This window comes from Zalophus californianus, chromosome 5 (genome assembly GCF_009762305.2).
Source record: "Zalophus californianus isolate mZalCal1 chromosome 5, mZalCal1.pri.v2, whole genome shotgun sequence".
NCBI classification, from domain to species: domain Eukaryota; kingdom Metazoa; phylum Chordata; class Mammalia; order Carnivora; family Otariidae; genus Zalophus; species Zalophus californianus.
In genome coordinates this window covers 152477085-152493655 of record NC_045599.1, presented here as the reverse complement: position 1 = coordinate 152493655, position 16571 = coordinate 152477085, and the positions used below count along the sequence as shown (strand labels likewise).

The following is a 16571-nucleotide window of genomic DNA, read 5'->3' as shown; positions in this document are numbered from 1 at the left end:
TGAGCTTTCTGACCACCCACTGATGGCCAAGCAAAGCTACTCAGACCCCACTGTCTCTGGACAGCTCTGTTTGCAGGACCTCTGTGCAACCTCCTGGCTCCTTCAAGAGTGTGTGGGTCGTCATATTCCAGATTGACCCTAGAGGTAATTTCACGCATACTGCAAAGCCCCAGCTCTTTCCTACTTGGGTCCACCAAAGAAACGGTGTCTGATTTTCCACTGTGGGCATTTTATTTCTTAATTTCTCATTTTCTTAACCTTGGGCCATCATCATTTAAAAAAATACCAGTGCCTGGGTCCACACCATGCCACCTGACCCTGAATCTCTCTCCTGGTGACTCCAATGTCATTCTGGCTTAAGGACATTAAGACATGAAGTCACTTCATGTGGAATTTGTAAACACCAAGAACATCGGTGACTGTCAATAAGTTTATGCTGAATTGAACTGACCATTTTTAAATAGTAGCATTTACTTACAAGAAGAGCATGTGATTTGAGAAGAGACCTTCATGGAAGGTGTGGAGAGCCAGCCAAGGCAAGAGAGATGTCAAAAGGATTGTTGGGCTCTCTGTGTTTAAAGGCTCTCTCTTCACCTGCTTCCTATCCTACAAAAAAGGTGATTCTGGCTCCAACAAGAGCCACCAGACACCCCCAGCTCCATCCATGAACAGACAGTAAATTTCATCCTATGGACTCTGCTTCACTCCCTCCCTCCCTCTCCTCCATTTCCAAGACATGTATTTTAAAAAAGTGTCACTTGACAAATATTTTTTACTGTGCCTCATCAATATTAAGATGACCAGGTTTAGCAAATAAAAATAAAATAAAATAAATACAGTTAAATTCAAAGTACAGAAAACCAACAAAACTTTAGAGGTAAACACTGCAGGGTACATACCTGGCACTTACATTACAAAAGTATCCACTGTTTATAAAAACAATCAAATGTGGGGCGCCTGGGTGGATCAGTCAACAAGCGTCTGCCTTCGGCTCAGGTCATGGTCCCGGGGTCCTGGGATCGAGCCCCGCATCGGGCTCCCTGCTCCACGGGAAGCCTGCTTCTCCCTCTCCCACTCCCCCTGCTTGGGTTCCCTCTCTTGCTGTGTCTCTCTCTGTCAAATAAATTAAAAAAAAAAATCTTTAAAAAAACCAATCAAATGTAACTGTCTTATATTTTATTTAGCACCTCTGGTATTTATGTATATTTATATACTCATGTTTGACTATTTTATATATTCACATGTACATTATATTCTGTGTGTATTGTACCTATTTATTGATTGTATCATTTCTTGCAAAAGTCTAAGGGACACCTTTAAGGTCAAAGAGGTCTACTTTTGTGCTATATAAAATCAAACCTTGTGATGTGCATATGTCGAAACCCACAGAATGTGCAAAACAAAGAATGAACCCTAACATAAACTATGGACTTTAGTTAATAACATATCGATATTCAATCATCCATTGAAACAAATGAAATACTAGGAACCAAGGTGCTAAGAGTCAGGGAAGCTGAGCTATGAGGAGGCGGCACAGGGAGCTCCCTGCATCTGCTGGGCAATTTTTTTGTGTCCCTAAAAATGATCTGACTTTCTCTGTGATAGGAGAAGTGCCATGTGTGAGCAGGGTCCAGCTTCGTGCCTGTGAAGTTAGCAGGAAGCCGAGGCTGGCCAAGGGGAAGCTGCCCGGGGAATCGGGCCTGGAGTGGGACTGCTCTGTGCTGCAGGCCGGGTGGGGGCTAGAGCTGTGGCCCCCAAGCGAGTAAGTCCCCTGGAACCCTTCTCTACCCGACTCTTCCCCTATTAGGGCATTACTGGGGTCTTTCTCTGCTCCTCATGCCATCCGACATTACCTGTTGCGCATTGCCCACACCCACTGACTTCCCACCCTGGTGTCCTTGAAAGCACCTCCCCAGCCCCTCCACACCTTGGCATTTAAACTTCCCAACAGCTGCTCTGAGTGGGGGCCGTGGCTTCCCACGTGCAGAAGGGCGGAAGGAGGCTCCACAACATGAGTCCATACCTGCTCTGTGCTGGGCCTGGGGAAGCACAGGAGGGCCACCCCCACCTGCCTTCAAGCTCTCCACTCCCTCCACGGGGATTCCTCCTTACATGTTGCCCTTGGGGGATGGCATTTCAAAATTTAAAACAGTGCTTTATTTTTTTGAGGTTTTATTTAAAATTTGGGCATTTATAAATTATAATGTGTATTTTGCCTTTAAATCTCAAGAGATAACTGAATATTATAGAAGAAAAAAACTTTTTTTGGAAAACAAACAAGTTGGCTATTTTGGTTAATTTTATTTCTTGCATCTGGTTAACTGCACAGTTGCTGTTGAAAATATGTCTAAGTCTACAGTTCGAGTACAACAACTTTTTAATTTTTAAATCATAGATTGTCAGTGGGACACAGATTATATGGAAATCTTGATTGTTATAAGGGGTAATTATGCGAAAGACAAGAGCAGATCAATGGAATGAATGTATAATTTGTGAATGCCGCTCTTTTCTGTTATGGCAAATCTACACATTGCCCCCTCAGAACACAGAGCCCAGACAGGCGCAGTGACAATTAAATCCAGTCCTCTTTACGATGTCCCTAACTTCCATGCAGATCATGCTTTGCACATATTCTGTGAGGTTATCACTTGAAGCTGTATTTCCCAAGGTAGAAGCCTAAAGCACACTGATGAGCAGTTTAGAAGCCTGGTTTGCGAATGTTCAGTGTTCATACAGACACTGTGGGCCTCGCTTGCCCTCTTGGTCTGTGGCTATCACTGGGCCTCCGGCCAGGATGGGCTCTGTGACTGACCCACCAGGGCAGGTGGGTGGTGATGCTGGGACCAGCCTAACCCAACAAGGAGCCCCTTGCACAGCCTCCTGGGTGGGAGGAGCCAGGGTTTGGGGAGGGGGCTATTTGGGCCACTCAAAGAGCTACACAAGGAGTCTGGAGTGCCCTCCCTCCCCTCTCCAGCCTGTCGAGGTGGCCATCCCACACTGGCTCATCTGGGGCTCCCCTGCCAAGCAGCACCCACCTCCCAAGTGCACGCACTGCCCCTTCTGCAGGACCACTGTTCAGAGCCAGGGATGGGGCCACACCAAGGAGGCCACCCACCCTAGGCAGGGCTTATACTCCATCTCTGGGGATGACCCCACTGCAGAAGCCAGCACCTGCCCCCAGGCATCCTGCCCCAAACTGCCAGTGCTCATGTGAGGGTGCCCCGGTACCACAGAGACATGCTTTTCTGGACCCCCTAACCCTGGAATGATTTAGAACCATCCTGTTCCCTTCCCCACGTCAGAAGGTATCTACTGGTGGGCCTTTCCTGACCTCAAAGAGTTAGGCCAAAAGTGCACCTGGCCTGAGAGTCACACCTCCCCTCCCCCCCCCCAGCCCACAGTCCACCAGCAACTCGGCCTTCTTCTTGCTCATTGGGCCTTGTTTGCCCTGGGAAGGCAGGGAGAGCCAGAGGGGTATGCACCCGAATACATTATTTGCTTCTACTTAACACAGCGAAGTCAGTTGAGTTGTTTACAATATAACTCATTTGTGGTTCTGTCCCCTAGCAGGCAGGCTTTATCTTCTTTAAAGCACAGCCTCAAGTCAGCCCCTGCCTTTATAAAAAGTCCAGCCCCACAGAAATGTTCAACACACTTTCTCTCCACTCAGGGCTTGGGCTCAGCCTGGCCCCCTCCCCACTCCAGATCGGACCTCCTGCAGGAAGCAGGGTCACCAAAGGCTGAGCCCTTTCAGTAACTCCTGTTTATATCTGGGCTCATTATCACCAAGGGCACTTTTATTTGAGGGGCTGAGTATCACATAATCATTATAAAACAAATTGTTTTTCCATTGCTTGAGAGTCAGGAAGGATAAACCTGGAGCTGGTCTGGGCCTCCTATTTAAGAGAACTAACGTCCTGGCTGGGTGGGGCCTGGAACCTGATCTGCCCCCCCCTCCCCCCACCGCACTTGGACCCAGGGGTAGGGACCCCCATCTCTAGGCCCTGGTGGACTGATCCCACACCAGCCGCCCACCACTTCCGCACCCGGGGCTGTGCAGACCTCCAGGGTCCAGTTACCCCCCACGGTGCGAATGGTGAGGAAGACTGAGCAGAGGTCTCTTCGGGGCCATAATGTCCCCCAAGCAAACCAGGCCCTGACCGCCAAAGGTTAGGGAGCGCAACAACTCCCCTGATCTGACCCTCACCTCCCAGGCCCTCCATATTCCCCAGCGCTTCCCGCACCTGCTTGGCCTCAGCTGCCTCCTGTGGGTCCTACCCTTGCTCAGGATCCTCCCCCAGACCGCAGGAGGCCGGAGATGTGGTTCTGGGGTCCCACCCTTGAGCTACCAGCTCTGAGCCCCAGTCAAAGCTGCCCCACGCCGCCCAGAAAGGAAGGGCTGAGGGAGGGGCTGGATCGGAGAAACTCCCTGACTTGGGGCCTGCACTGGGGGGCTGTAGCACTACAGAAACCATGCAACCGAGCACGCTCGCGGGCGCCCCCATCCGGGCCACAGGCTGCGCTGTGTACACAGGGCTCCTCACCACCTCCAGGCAGCCCACCAGCTCCTTCTTAAGGAGGAGCGCGGGGAGGGGGTCAGGCAGTACGTCGAGGTGGCTACATTGGCTTTGTTGGGTCTGTAAAACCCTGACTTGGTCTGGCAAATTCCCTAAAAAGAAGCAGCAGCTCTGTGAGCCTCTGGTCTGCGGGTAGTGGTGCCAAGATTCCAAGGCTCCCTGGAGCGCCCTGACCCTCGCTGTGTTTCTCCGAGGCCGTGTCTGGAGGTGCCACCTGCCTGGGCTGCCCGCGCGGAGTGAGGGCGTTCGGGGCGCCTCTTGGGGTCCTCTCCCGCGCGCCGCTCTGCCGACCCCCCGGCGCACAACGAGGGCCGCGGCAGGCGCGGAGTCCTCGCTCTCCGTAGCTTCCGTGTGGCTGTGGAGCTCTGCGGCCCACAGACGTGCGGTGCCTGTGCAGGGAAGAACCCGACACAGGGAAGAGAGAAGGGGACGCGGGAAGGCGCGGCAGCTCGAAGCGCGGAGTCTCGCCCCTCCACCTGGCTGATGCGGGGACACTCCTCACCTTGGAGCGGGGCTTCCGGGGGGTTGGGGGGCAGGCGGCTTCCGGAGGCGCTCAGGGGAAGGGGATGCGCACCCCGGAACCAGCCTCGGAAGGGGGCCTGAGCAGGGCTGCAGGACGGGAGAGCAAGGGACCTGCGGAAATGGGGGGGGAGCCCGGTGGGCCTCCCGGGAACTGGCAGCCATCAAGCGTTCGTGCAGGCTGGTCCACGGCCCAGGGCGCCTGGCTGCAGCCTCCTCTAAGGAGGCTCGAGTGTCAGATACCCCCCAATGCCAAGGGGAGGGGGCCAAAAGTGGGAGAACGGGGCAGGCGGCTGGACTTGGAGATCTCAGGCCGCAAGGGCATGGGGCGCATTCTGCCGCCGGAGATCCCAGGGTTCCAGCTCAGCATCCCCTCCGAACCCTACAGCCCCCCACTTCCAGGCGGCCCACCCCCCGCCGCGGGCTCTGGGCCAGGCAGCCGCGCAGGGGCAGCCCCGAGGGGGTCCGCCGCATCTGCGCGCTCCTTTGACCTGCTGCTTCGCTGCAAGTCGGGGTGGCTGCCTTTTGCGGCCTCGGTGTGACCAGTGAAGCGTGGCGCGCTGCGCTGGAGGACGGCAGGGCAGAAGTGGGCCTGGGGTGTCTGCTGAAAGGCGTCCCCACCTGGGACAGCTTAGGCGTCTGGAGAGCTTGGACAAAAGCCGCGCCCAGAAGAAATGATTGTCCTTGTGCCAGGGCAAAACACGTGTGCTCCGACTCGACCCTGGTGGGGCTTTAGGGACATTAAGGAGCTGGGGGCCCCCAGGGAGAACGCGGCGGGCGCCTCCAGCTCGCGCACCTGCACTCAGGGCCGCTGGCGTCTGGGCCGCAGAGGGCGACAGCGCCGACAACCGCGGTGCTCCTTCGGCGCCGTGGAGCGGCTTCCCCGCTGCGGACGCGGCCTTTCCCTCCGAGCTCATCCGGGCACCGACCAGCCGCCGCTCCCGCTAACCCGGGCCACCTGTTTGTGCCCAGCTAACCTGTCAACTCACGACCCAACCTCTCAGGGCCACCCCCTCGCCGCGCCTGGGGGCGGGAGCCGGGCGCATGTGGGACCCGCACCCGCGCCGGGCGAAAGCGCAGCTCCCTTCAAACCCCAAGCCAGGTCGGCCCCTTTCCGCTGGGATTCCCAGGGCCTAGGAACAGGGGCCCTCCCCCAGCCCCTCTCCCCTGTTAGAAGATGCCAGGGGTGAAAATGTTCGCTTTGCCCTTTCTCTTGATCTTGGAGGAAAAGGCAAGGGCTGCGACGGGCACCTGTATGGGCCTCAGACCTTCCTCGCGCTGAGCGGTTCCCCTGACACTGACTTGGATCAGCCTTATTAATCCCAGCTGCTCTCATCTGTTTGTCATTTGCCCCCTTTTCCTCCGGAATCATTATTTATGGCTGGGGGAGGGGAGGGGAAGGTGCCCGCCGCTGGAAGGGAACCTGGGAGGGAGTGGCTGAGGGCAAGAAGGTGACTGTGGGTGTTTTCCCTGAAGGTCACCGGAAAGGAGGGGTGGACAGGGGCCTGGTCGGACCAGCTCCTCTTTGAATCCTTGCTCAAGAGCATTAACTAATTACGGATCAGAGAAATGAAAAAAAAAAAAAAAACTCCTTTAAATAACCAAAGGTAATTATAACCCTGTTGTTGACACTAAGGATTAATAATTGATCAGGAGTTACACACAATAAATTGTCAATTTATCTCCCCACAAAAAATGCCAGCGCTCCTGTAGTGTTGTGTTTCCTTTCTGCCCTCTGGGTATTTCCTATGAAGATCCATTCTGTTCCTGTTTGGAGGCAGCCCCAAACCTCACAGTTTGCTTCTTTAAGAATATTAGATTTAATTTGTGTTCAGTTCCATGTAGAACAAAGTAACATTGAGGACACCTTTTTAAAAGACTCTCCCTTATTATCTTGGGAACAGACTTAAATAAACAAACAAAAACTATTCTTCCTCTTTCCTTTTACCTGGGATTTCAGAAGAACAGAGGAGGGAGATTTCATAACTCATTCTTTTTTAATTATATGGCCAGTATAGTCCTCCTTAATAATATCTTCAATTTTTATTTTTCCTAGAAAGAGAGAGAACGCTCTGCCCTCTGTAGAGAGAACAGGAGCCTATTCTCTGCTTGGAGGGTGGAGGTACAGTGAATCTACATGCCTCTGTTTGCAGGAGATACTGGTGAGAAGGCAGTGAAGCATGCAAATGGGGGTGTCTGCACCCTAAAACAAGTGTTCTCTCCTTTGCCTCCCAAGGGCAAAGGCTACCTGCACATCATGAAATACTGGTCTCATGCCGCTCCAGCCAAAGCAAAGGAGCGGGTTGGCATGAGCTGTCATTATGGCCCACAGAAAGTAATTTTCAGCAACTGGAAAATTATATTGTCATAGATTACTTCTTCTCATAATAAGCCTTTAAAATATCTGTAGGGATTTGTCACTTACATAAAGGTTTGAAAATACATCAAAGGGACATGTCCCCTTTGCGATTTGTAGAAATTCAAATGATGTTAATCATAATATCCACGTATCACAGACTGTGAATTGTTCCCAAGATTGCCTCTTGGGTTAACACATTTTTAAAATGTTTAAAATATTATTTTTGTAAAAAGCTGTGTAAAAACATTTATTTCATAGATCTACTTAAACCCTTAATTTGGGGTTAAAATAAATGCTTTTCTTGGGATTTTCAATGCACTAAGGAAAAAATCATCTGTTAGATAATCATTGCATAGTGTTTTTTTGGAGGAAACTTTTTAATAACTCAGTGTATTGTTTAGATTTGAAAGGGTTGCCTCAGAGGGAACAAATAAGTCGGTTCGGAATGATTTTTTTCAAACTGATGTCTGTTTACTCGACACTAGCAGTGTAAGTTTAGGGCACATTTATTCTGTAACGATAAAAAGCCCAAGGCCCACTTTACGCTCAGCCTCTGTAATAAATATTTGAATGCAGTTTCACCCGACCCTGAAACGCAGGTGGGCTGGAGGGCGCGTGGTTTTCCGCCCTGGCCGCACCGCCCGAGCCCGCAGGTGTCTGAGAGGTGGCCCGCGGGGCGCCCCGCCGGGCTCGGGCCCGCTCCCGCCTGCACACCCGCTCGGGCGGGGCCCCGAGGGTGGGTGCGGGCGGCGCCCCCCGCCGGCCGGGCCGCAGCCCCTTGCTCTCCGCGCTCCCGCCCTCTCGCCTCGCGTCAGACAAAGGTGGGTGAAGTTCTTTTCAAGTTTCAAAGGCAGTTGCTGGGCAGCTTTGCAGAAACAATAACTCTTTTATTGGGAACAAATGTTGACATTTGACGGGCGCGGGAGGCCGTGGCCGCCGGGCAAGCGCTCCCGGGGCTCTCGGCAGCGCCCGGCCCCCGGGCTCCACCTGAGATGAGAGCGGGGTCTCTGATCGACCGGCTCCGGCGCAGCCCGGGCCGCGGAGGGCCGAGCCCCGCACGCCGACTAACGCGAGCGCCCGGGCCCGCCGCCGCAGCGCCAGGCCCGGCCCAACGGCCCCGCGCCCCGCTCGCCAGCGCCCCGCGCCGGGCTGCCCGCGCCGGGAGCTGTAAGCGTCTATCTTGGCCGGCGACAGTTCTGATTAACTAGACTTTAAAGCAAAAATAAAAATCAGACCCCACACCAACTTCCTTCCTCAGTGAAGGTTCTCTCTCTCTCTCCCCTCCCTCTCTCCCTTCCTCATCTCTCTCCCCCCTCCTCCCCCCCTTCTTCCTCCTTCATCTTTCCTAATGATCTTCACGGAGGAGAGCTCATAAATCACTCTGCATTTCTCTTTTAAAAAGATCCCTCTAAACACCTGCGGGTTTTATGTTCTTAGCACACATTTAAAAATCAAGTTCTCCAGAATGAAATTCAGGTCAGGAGGCAGGGTGAGTAAGTTATGGAAATCTTTGATAATTTGTTGGGCATATAAACATCAAAGAATATTCGTTAGCCTAAGCTAATCTCCTGAGCTGCTTTGAGTTTTCAGCACCTGAAAGGTGCGGTTGTCCAGAGAACCGGGTCGGGGACAGAGGTGGCTCTGGGCGCCTGCGTGTGCGGGAACGGATCACATGTCCAGGTAAAACAACCTTCTGTTCCAAAGGGAGGCAGCTTTTACCCAGGCTTCAATTTCTGAACATATGCACAGAGATCGATTTTTGTTTGGGTTTTCCACTCCCATACTCTGTACTTCTCTAAGAGACACAGTGCCTTAACTGTTGAATGTTCATTAGGGTGTGTGGTCTTGAAGTGTTTAATTTGTTAGAGATCATTCACTTCCATACTTTGCAGTGAAGTCTTCCAAATACTCAAATTATAATATTACATATAACAGATATTGCTGCCATGTGCATTGTATTCCCTGCTGATTTAGGAAATATGGCTAATATTAATAAAAGCAAACTACTTAATCCCTTAATATTGCACTTGAAAATGCTATCTGGAGGGGAAAAAGTCATTATCTTCATGGAAAGTCTATGAAGGTTTTACGTCTGAAACAAATATGAGCAAAGGAGCTCACAGCTCACTTTTCCGCTCACAGACCTCACATTTGTTTTCTTCCAGACTCTCTGCCACAGAGAGCCATGGCTTTCCATGTGAAAAATCTTCCCTGTCACCAAGAAATAGCTCAGCTCCAAACATTTCCATGTCTCTTACTTGGGGAGGCAGGAAGGAGAAAACAAAGCAAAGCAAAACAAAACAAAACAAAACAGTTATCTACCCTAAAGGTTGGCTTTATGTATAGCCTCCAAATGCTTATATACCCAAAACCAACAAAATGCCTAAGAAGTAGCAGAAAACCAAAACCTTGATCTACTCCTTTTCTCAGGAGCAAACCACAACTGCTCCTCCCCACTGGCCTGGCTAGGTGTCCAGTTAACAGCCCCCTGGCTTTGCCTCAAGTACCTAAGATTACTTTCAAATACCCTTTCTAACAAGACCCCAGCAAGAGGCCACTAATTTCTACCGCACAAAAAGCCACTGGAGAGAGATCCGTTTGTCAATATCAACTGGTCCAGCAATTTCCCATCCTCAGACACATCGGCCTATTGGAGCTGGCAGATGTTTAGACAAGATTTTATAAATTGTTCAATATCAGCCCATAATGAACCCCAACTGACCATTCCAAAGCAGCTAAAAGCATCCGGGACATCCCCCGCTGGGATCCAATAATGCGCTCATGCTGCAGCATTATTAATCATGGAATAAAACAGATGAACCTCTTGAAAAGTAAGTGTATGATTGATTAAAGGGCAATCTAAGAAGCTATTATTCTTGTTTTATAACCGTAAGTTATATTCACTCAATTTATCTTTGGAAAGGAAATAAATGATTGTTCATCTCTTCTCTGAAATCATATTATATGGATATCCATATAATTTTGCTGAAAATTAAAGTGACAGGTTTGCTGCTTTTATGATACTAATCAAAGGGAATACGCTACTTGCCTACAAATTCTAGACTTGTTCTATAATTAGATGGTGAGCAGCACAATAACCAGGTCATAGTCTAAGGTTGTTTAAACTTTTCTTTTCCCCCAGGGTAAGGGTTAGAGCCACCGAAAGGAAAATAAATCTCTCCTCCCAGATTTTCACCTTGTGTTCAATGTGCGATACATGAAAAGGAGAGTCAAGGCCCTTAAATCTAAATAATCTATGCCAATGTGGATAATTCCGGCTTTAAAATAAACAACGACTTCCATCAGTAATGTATGGTCGGTCAGAGCTGTGACTCCCGACTAACCTTGCTATCAGGATTCTCCAACTTATGTTAGGGAGAAGGTTCAACAAGCCAGCATAGAAATAAATATAAAATGGATCCTAACGCATAAAGATGTCAGGTCATTTCATTTGGCCAAGTTTAAAAAATTGACACTAACAAGTAATCTGCATATTCAGAGCAGAAAAATCTTAATTTTCTTGCAATATGTGTGCATATAAACAATCCAAAACTGGATGTTACCGCCCTGTGTATTTCTCTTCCATCTGCCTATCTCCTTTTTTTATGAGCGGGAGAAGGGAGAGATTATTTTACACATTTTCATTAAAAAGCCTGAGGTCAGATCACCTGGGGGTTGGGGCTGCTATTACCTGGGGCTCCCTACCCAAATCACTCTCCTAGGAAAAATGAGCCCCAAACACCATATTGTCGTAGACTAGTCTGTTTTTATTTACAATTTAAGATATAAATTAGTAAAGAATTCTTGTTAAACAACCAACAAAGATTGTATAACCAGCAATGTTCAAATAAAAACCAGGCAGAATTTATTTACAAAAAGTTTAGATTCCATTGCAATACAACTTGCATAAATTACTAGAAGCTTTATATCATTATAAAAATAAATATCAAATTTGTTTCCACTTCTTAAGTACTCAAGTTCTTCAATCACATTTTATTTCTACTGTGTACATCTTTTACAAATAAATTTTACAGTAAATCCTATCACACCTATAGAATATATACCGTGGCAATGAAGTGATCAATTCAAGATATCCTGAGAAAAAAGATTGTTTTCAGAAGTCACACATACATCGGGGAAGCTATACTATGCCAACAAATTCACGTTATGTCCAACAAAGGTCTGTTCCGTTAGAGTCTGTGGATCCTTCTCCTTTACAGCGGCATAAGATGCGGTCCGGGTTTAGAGATGTGTTTTTTATATCTGTATATTTATGAACTTGGGGAGAGAGAATGGCCTGCTGACTTTTTTTTTTTTCCAAAGCAATTGTGACACCTACCTGTGGACCAAGGAAAAAACCAAATCATCCCAAATCCTTCAGTTGCACACCAACATCATCACATTATAAAAACGAGTCTATCTGAAATGATTCTGCCTCTTTCCTGACATCATCCAGATCTGTGATTAGTAATTTTGCCTAGTTGCAAAGTAGGGATTTTTTTTGAGATACTGCTGTGAGCCAGGTGAACTGCGGGGTCCTATCTAGTCCATCTGGACACAGGGGCAGGCCTGATAAACAGCTAGAGCTTCTCCAGTCTCTTAGGGTACTCTGCAAACAACACCTCTAAAGGGTCCTGATGCCCCAGGCTTCAGCAGCACTAGCTCATCAAAGCCAGGGTCTATTACACCTCTAGTGTAGTAAAAAATGGTTCCAAACTGCATACAAATACCCCAATTTTAATGATCTATTTTTCAAAGAGAAAACAACAGTGGTGCAATATACACGTTCCCGTGAAAGGAGTGATTTTTCACAGCAGAACTTGAGTGGGAAAAGAGGGACTATAATAAAACAGAATGGGTACTTTCCCACTTCCAGGAAAAAAAAAAAAAGACTGAAGAACATTGCAATGCTCTGCCCTCAGACTCCATGACAAGAAGCAAGAAATATACAGTAAGCAAGTTTACAGTGCAATTGGTGTTGGAGGCTCCCCCAGGGTGGGAGGCAACCCCAGGGTGCCCACTTACTTGCATTGCTGCGCAGGGCGCCTTCTATAGGTAGGGCTGAACGCCCCCACCAACCACGGTGCAGCCCTCACTGGCATCTGTCAGGGGAGGCGGCAGTTAGTCAGAACCTGACCCCAGAGCCATCTGTCTCCCAGACAGCTTGCACACCCACCAGCCCGCACACCCATGCATGCTCACTCCCTGAACGCACAAAACAGTTTAGGGAAACTGTCTGAGCGGCCACTGTTGGAGACGGATTTGGGGCATGTTTCCTGTTCTCATTTTCTTTTCTTGTCTGAGCTCCTTCTGCAGGTCTTATCAACTCCAGCCTGAATTATGAGCCACGGTAGGAGACACAGAGAGGGCAGGGGAAGCGGCAGACTGTTGTCTTCTATTTGGAAGAACTAGCGCCTCTCAGACTTACTACAACATCTTGTTTCCTTCCAGCCAAAAGCAGAAGACTCAGCTGAGACTCTCCTAGCGGAGAACACACCAAAGCTTCTACTCAATCTACCGGGAGACAAGCTGTAATTTGCATTTTGTGACAATTTGTTTTTTGCGGAAACCAATCATGATAATAATACTAATCGTAATGATAATAGTAAGTTAAATAATTAATGTAAGTAATAAAGGGCTAAGCCTTATTGCAAGGCAGGGGTCGCTCTGCCCTCTCCGCCCCTTTTCAGTGCTACCGCCGCCCCCTTCACTTCCCCTAACTTCTGGTCAGAGTGGCGCCTTTCGCAACAAAGGCTCCCCGTGCCAGGCCCAAGGGTCTCCCTGGGCCCTGACCCAGGCGTTCTCCGAACTGCTGACTAAGCCGGGACCCGCCCGCTCTCGCTCTCCCTCCCCGGAGGCCCCGCGGGCCGCAGCCGCCTACCTTTCTTCGGCTCGTAGCCGCCGCCCGGGGGCCGGTAGTGGGGCTCCAGCGGGTGCGCGCCCGCCTTGCCCGCGTCGCTGGCCGCCTTGGGCGCGGAGTGCAGCGCCTCTCCGGGGGCCGCGGCCGGCGAGTTGTACCGCAGGAGCCCCTGGCCCTGCAGCGCCGCGTTCAAGTTCCCGTAGTTTGTGTAGTTGCCGTAGAAGGGCGACGTGTAGTAGAGGTGGCGGCCGAGCAGCGGCGAGGCGGGGTAGGGCGAGCCGCCCGGCGGCGCCCCGGAGGAGGCGGGCGCGGCGGCCGCGGGCAACCCCGGCGGCGCGCAGCCTGGGCCCAGGCTTGGTTGCTTGAGGTCCGACGTGGCGATCTCGGCCAGAGACCACAGCTTGGGCTTGCTGGCGGGTGGCGGCGCGCCCGGCGACGTCCGGCTGCCCAGGGGCATCTTGCCGCCGCCGCCGCCGCCGCCAGCGCGGGGCGCGGCCTCAGGCGGGGGGCTCAGCAGCGGCGCCTCCACGCCAGTGAGGGGTGACGAGGTCACGGGCTCGGGCGGCGCCAGGTCCCGCTCGCCCTCGCCCTCGTCCTCCTCGTCGTCTTCCAGGTCGTCGTCCTTATGCTTGCACTCCGAGCCCGACTCGCACAGGGGGTCCCCGGCCCGGCAAGGCAGCTTCTCCCCGTCCGACTCGGCCGAGCACGAGTGATCCGTGAGCGAGTCGACGTGCAGGCTGATCCCTGCAGGGGCGCGGGCAGGGCTGTGGGACGCGGCGACACCCGGGCCCTGGGCGCCCCCCGCCCCGCGTGAACTCCCACCTCGACCCCACCCCAGCCACGTCCTGGGGGGAGCACGGCCTCCCCAGGAAGTGCCCCGAAGACCAACTCGGCTGGCCCCCGCGCCCCTGGGGGGCAGCGGGCAGCATCTTCCCCGACCGTGGCTCTGTGCCCGCCCGGGAAGAAAGCTCCAGCTAAGAGCTCGCGCCCGCCGCGGCCCCGCTCACCTTCGTCCTCCGCCGACGTCTCCGTGCCGTCCTGCGCCTTGTCCGGACTGCCCCCCTTGCCCCTTGCAGCGTCACCCTCGTCGTCGTCTTCATCCTCACTCTTGTTTCTCGGGGCCCACGTCATCTTGTTCTCCTTCTTGAGGCGCCGGCGCGCGTTGGCGAACCAGGTGGAGACCTGCGTGAGGGTCATCTTGGTGATGATGGCCAGCATGATCTTCTCGCCCTTGGTGGGGTAGGGGTTCTTGCGGTGCTCGTTGAGCCAGGCCTTGAGCGTGGCCGTGGCGTCCCGCGTGGCATTTTTGCGGTACGCCGGATCGTTGAGCTGGTACGGGTAGGCCGCGCTGCCGTACGGGTGGTAGCTGATGGCGCCCGTCATGCCGGTCGTGTGGGCGTCGTAGGGCGCGCCCTGGAACCAACAAGAGCCTGGTGAGTGCGGTGTGCGGGAACCCGGCCCTCATCGGCCCAAACGTGACCCCTCCGCCCTCCCAATGCCGCCTAGTCCAGGGTGAGTCCCGCGCTGGAACCTTATTTCCCGCAGCAAATAAGCAGAAAAAAAACGCAGCGCATAATGTAAGACAGGCTGCTGATCACGAAAACGCTGCAGTGCTAATCTCGAATTTTTTGAACTATTTCACTTTCCTAAAATGACGTGTCTTCCCCCCAAATATCCCTGAGCTGCGGGCACAGATGTACGCAAACATGCACGCACACGGACCCACAGGTACTTTCTTGATATCTAAATTTCTCTGGCTGGCTCCCCCTACTCCCCCTTCCCCGCCCTTATATGGTAAAAAAAAAAAAAAAAAAAAAAAAAAAAAAAAAAAAAACACCCCGGAGCCCCCGCTCCGCTATTCACCGCTCTAAAGCTCGGCAAATCCAATTTGCAACTCAGAAGCCAGTCACCGTTTCGAATACTTCAAATACGCGGTAATTAGCATTTTAATTCAGCCTTTAACGTTTAAATTCGAGACATTTGCAGCCTCCGCCAAGGCCCCAGCTCCGATGTCGCTGCCCCGGAATTCCACCCAGGGCGGGCCGTGGCGACAACAACCCCCCCCCCGTAACGGCCTCAATCACCCGAAACGGGCGTCACCACCAACGGGCCGGGCCCAGCTGCGGAACCAGAGGCGAGCGGGCCGACCCCAGGTCGGGGAAGCAGTGGCTACTCTCCGTACGCAGGGGACTGAGGCGGCAATTAGGGTTGCCACACGCCCGCCGACACGTTTTTTGAAAGCAGGGCCTGTGCGACAGATTAAGGCCAAGATCCTGTCGCGCCAGGAAGGGCCCCGGAGCTGCCGCCAAGGCTCCGCTCCCTCCCCCCAACCCGGTGATCCCCAAGCCCTGCAAGTGAACCCAAAGCGCCCGGCAGTCACCCCGGAAGCCCCAGGGGCGCCGAGCCTCGCTCCCCGGGCCGAGAGAAGCTAGCTCCCGGCCCGCTCTGCACTCTTCGCCAGGCTTTGGCGCGTGAACGAAGGACAACCCAGCACAGATTCCCGACCCCAGCGGTGTCGCACTTTTCAGGCTCTTTGGGAACATCACCCCGAAAGCCAAGGGGACCTCCGGTCTGAGGGACGTCTCCAGCGGGCCGCGCTGCCTCTCACTCCGGCCTCCTGTCCCGCCCGCGACGCGGCGGCCAGCGTCCGAGACTCGGGAGCCACCGCCCACGGCACTTTCCCCGCGCCCTCGCGCCCCGATCGCGGTCCCGTCGCCCGGGTGTCCCGCGTCCCCTCCCACCCGCCTGCGCGCGGTTACCATGTAGGACGGGAAGCCGGCGGCGGCGGCAGCCGCGTCGGCCGAGTACTGCAGCGGGCTGCCGAAGCCTGTGGCCGCCTGTGCCGTGAAGGCCGCGGAGCCCGGGTAAGGGCTGAACGCCGAGCCCGACGCCGAGCGAGCCAGCTCCTCGCTGCGCGGCGCCGCCAGCGCCGACGCGCCGTACGCCGGGCACGAGTAGAGCGCCAGCGAGCCGGGCGCCTGGTACAGGTAGCCCTGCGGGTAGGACATGGTGGGCGCGGGGCACCGGGCCCGCGTCACGCCGAGCAGCGGGCAAGGCGCGCGGCGCCCTCCATCCACGCCCGGCCGGGGCGCGGCGCGGCGGCGGGCGCGGGGGCCCCGGGCCGAGGCAGGCCGGCCCGCGCACTAGCCCGGGAGGCCCGCGGGCCGGGGGAGCGGCGGGGCGGTGGCAGCGGCGGCGGCGGCGGCGGCGGCGGCGGCGGCGGCGGCGGCGGCAGCGCGGAGCCGGTGGGCGCAGC

General features: G+C 53.4%; 1 protein-coding gene across 4 annotated transcripts; it reads right to left on the bottom strand.

The window, feature by feature from the left end:
* Nucleotides 1-11201: 11201 nt before the first annotated feature.
* IRX2 (iroquois homeobox 2) lies at nt 11202-16323 on the bottom strand. 4 transcript variants are annotated; one of them, XM_027604314.2, is made up of 5 exons: nt 16075-16323; nt 14323-14728; nt 13337-14059; nt 12481-12557; nt 11202-11794 (listed from the first exon to the last, which is right to left on the bottom strand). In XM_027604314.2, the coding sequence occupies exons 1-4, from the start codon at nt 16321-16323 to the stop codon at nt 12505-12507; spliced, it is 1431 nt and encodes a 476-aa protein (XP_027460115.1). In that variant the 3' UTR covers nt 11202-11794; nt 12481-12504. The 4 variants fall into 4 exon arrangements, with proteins under 4 accessions (XP_027460115.1, XP_027460117.1, XP_035583398.1 ...); XM_027604316.2 differs by lacking the exon at nt 16075-16323 and adding an exon at nt 15837-15967; XM_035727505.1 differs by lacking the exon at nt 16075-16323 and adding an exon at nt 15179-15315.
* Between the last annotated feature and the right edge of the window lie 248 nt (nt 16324-16571).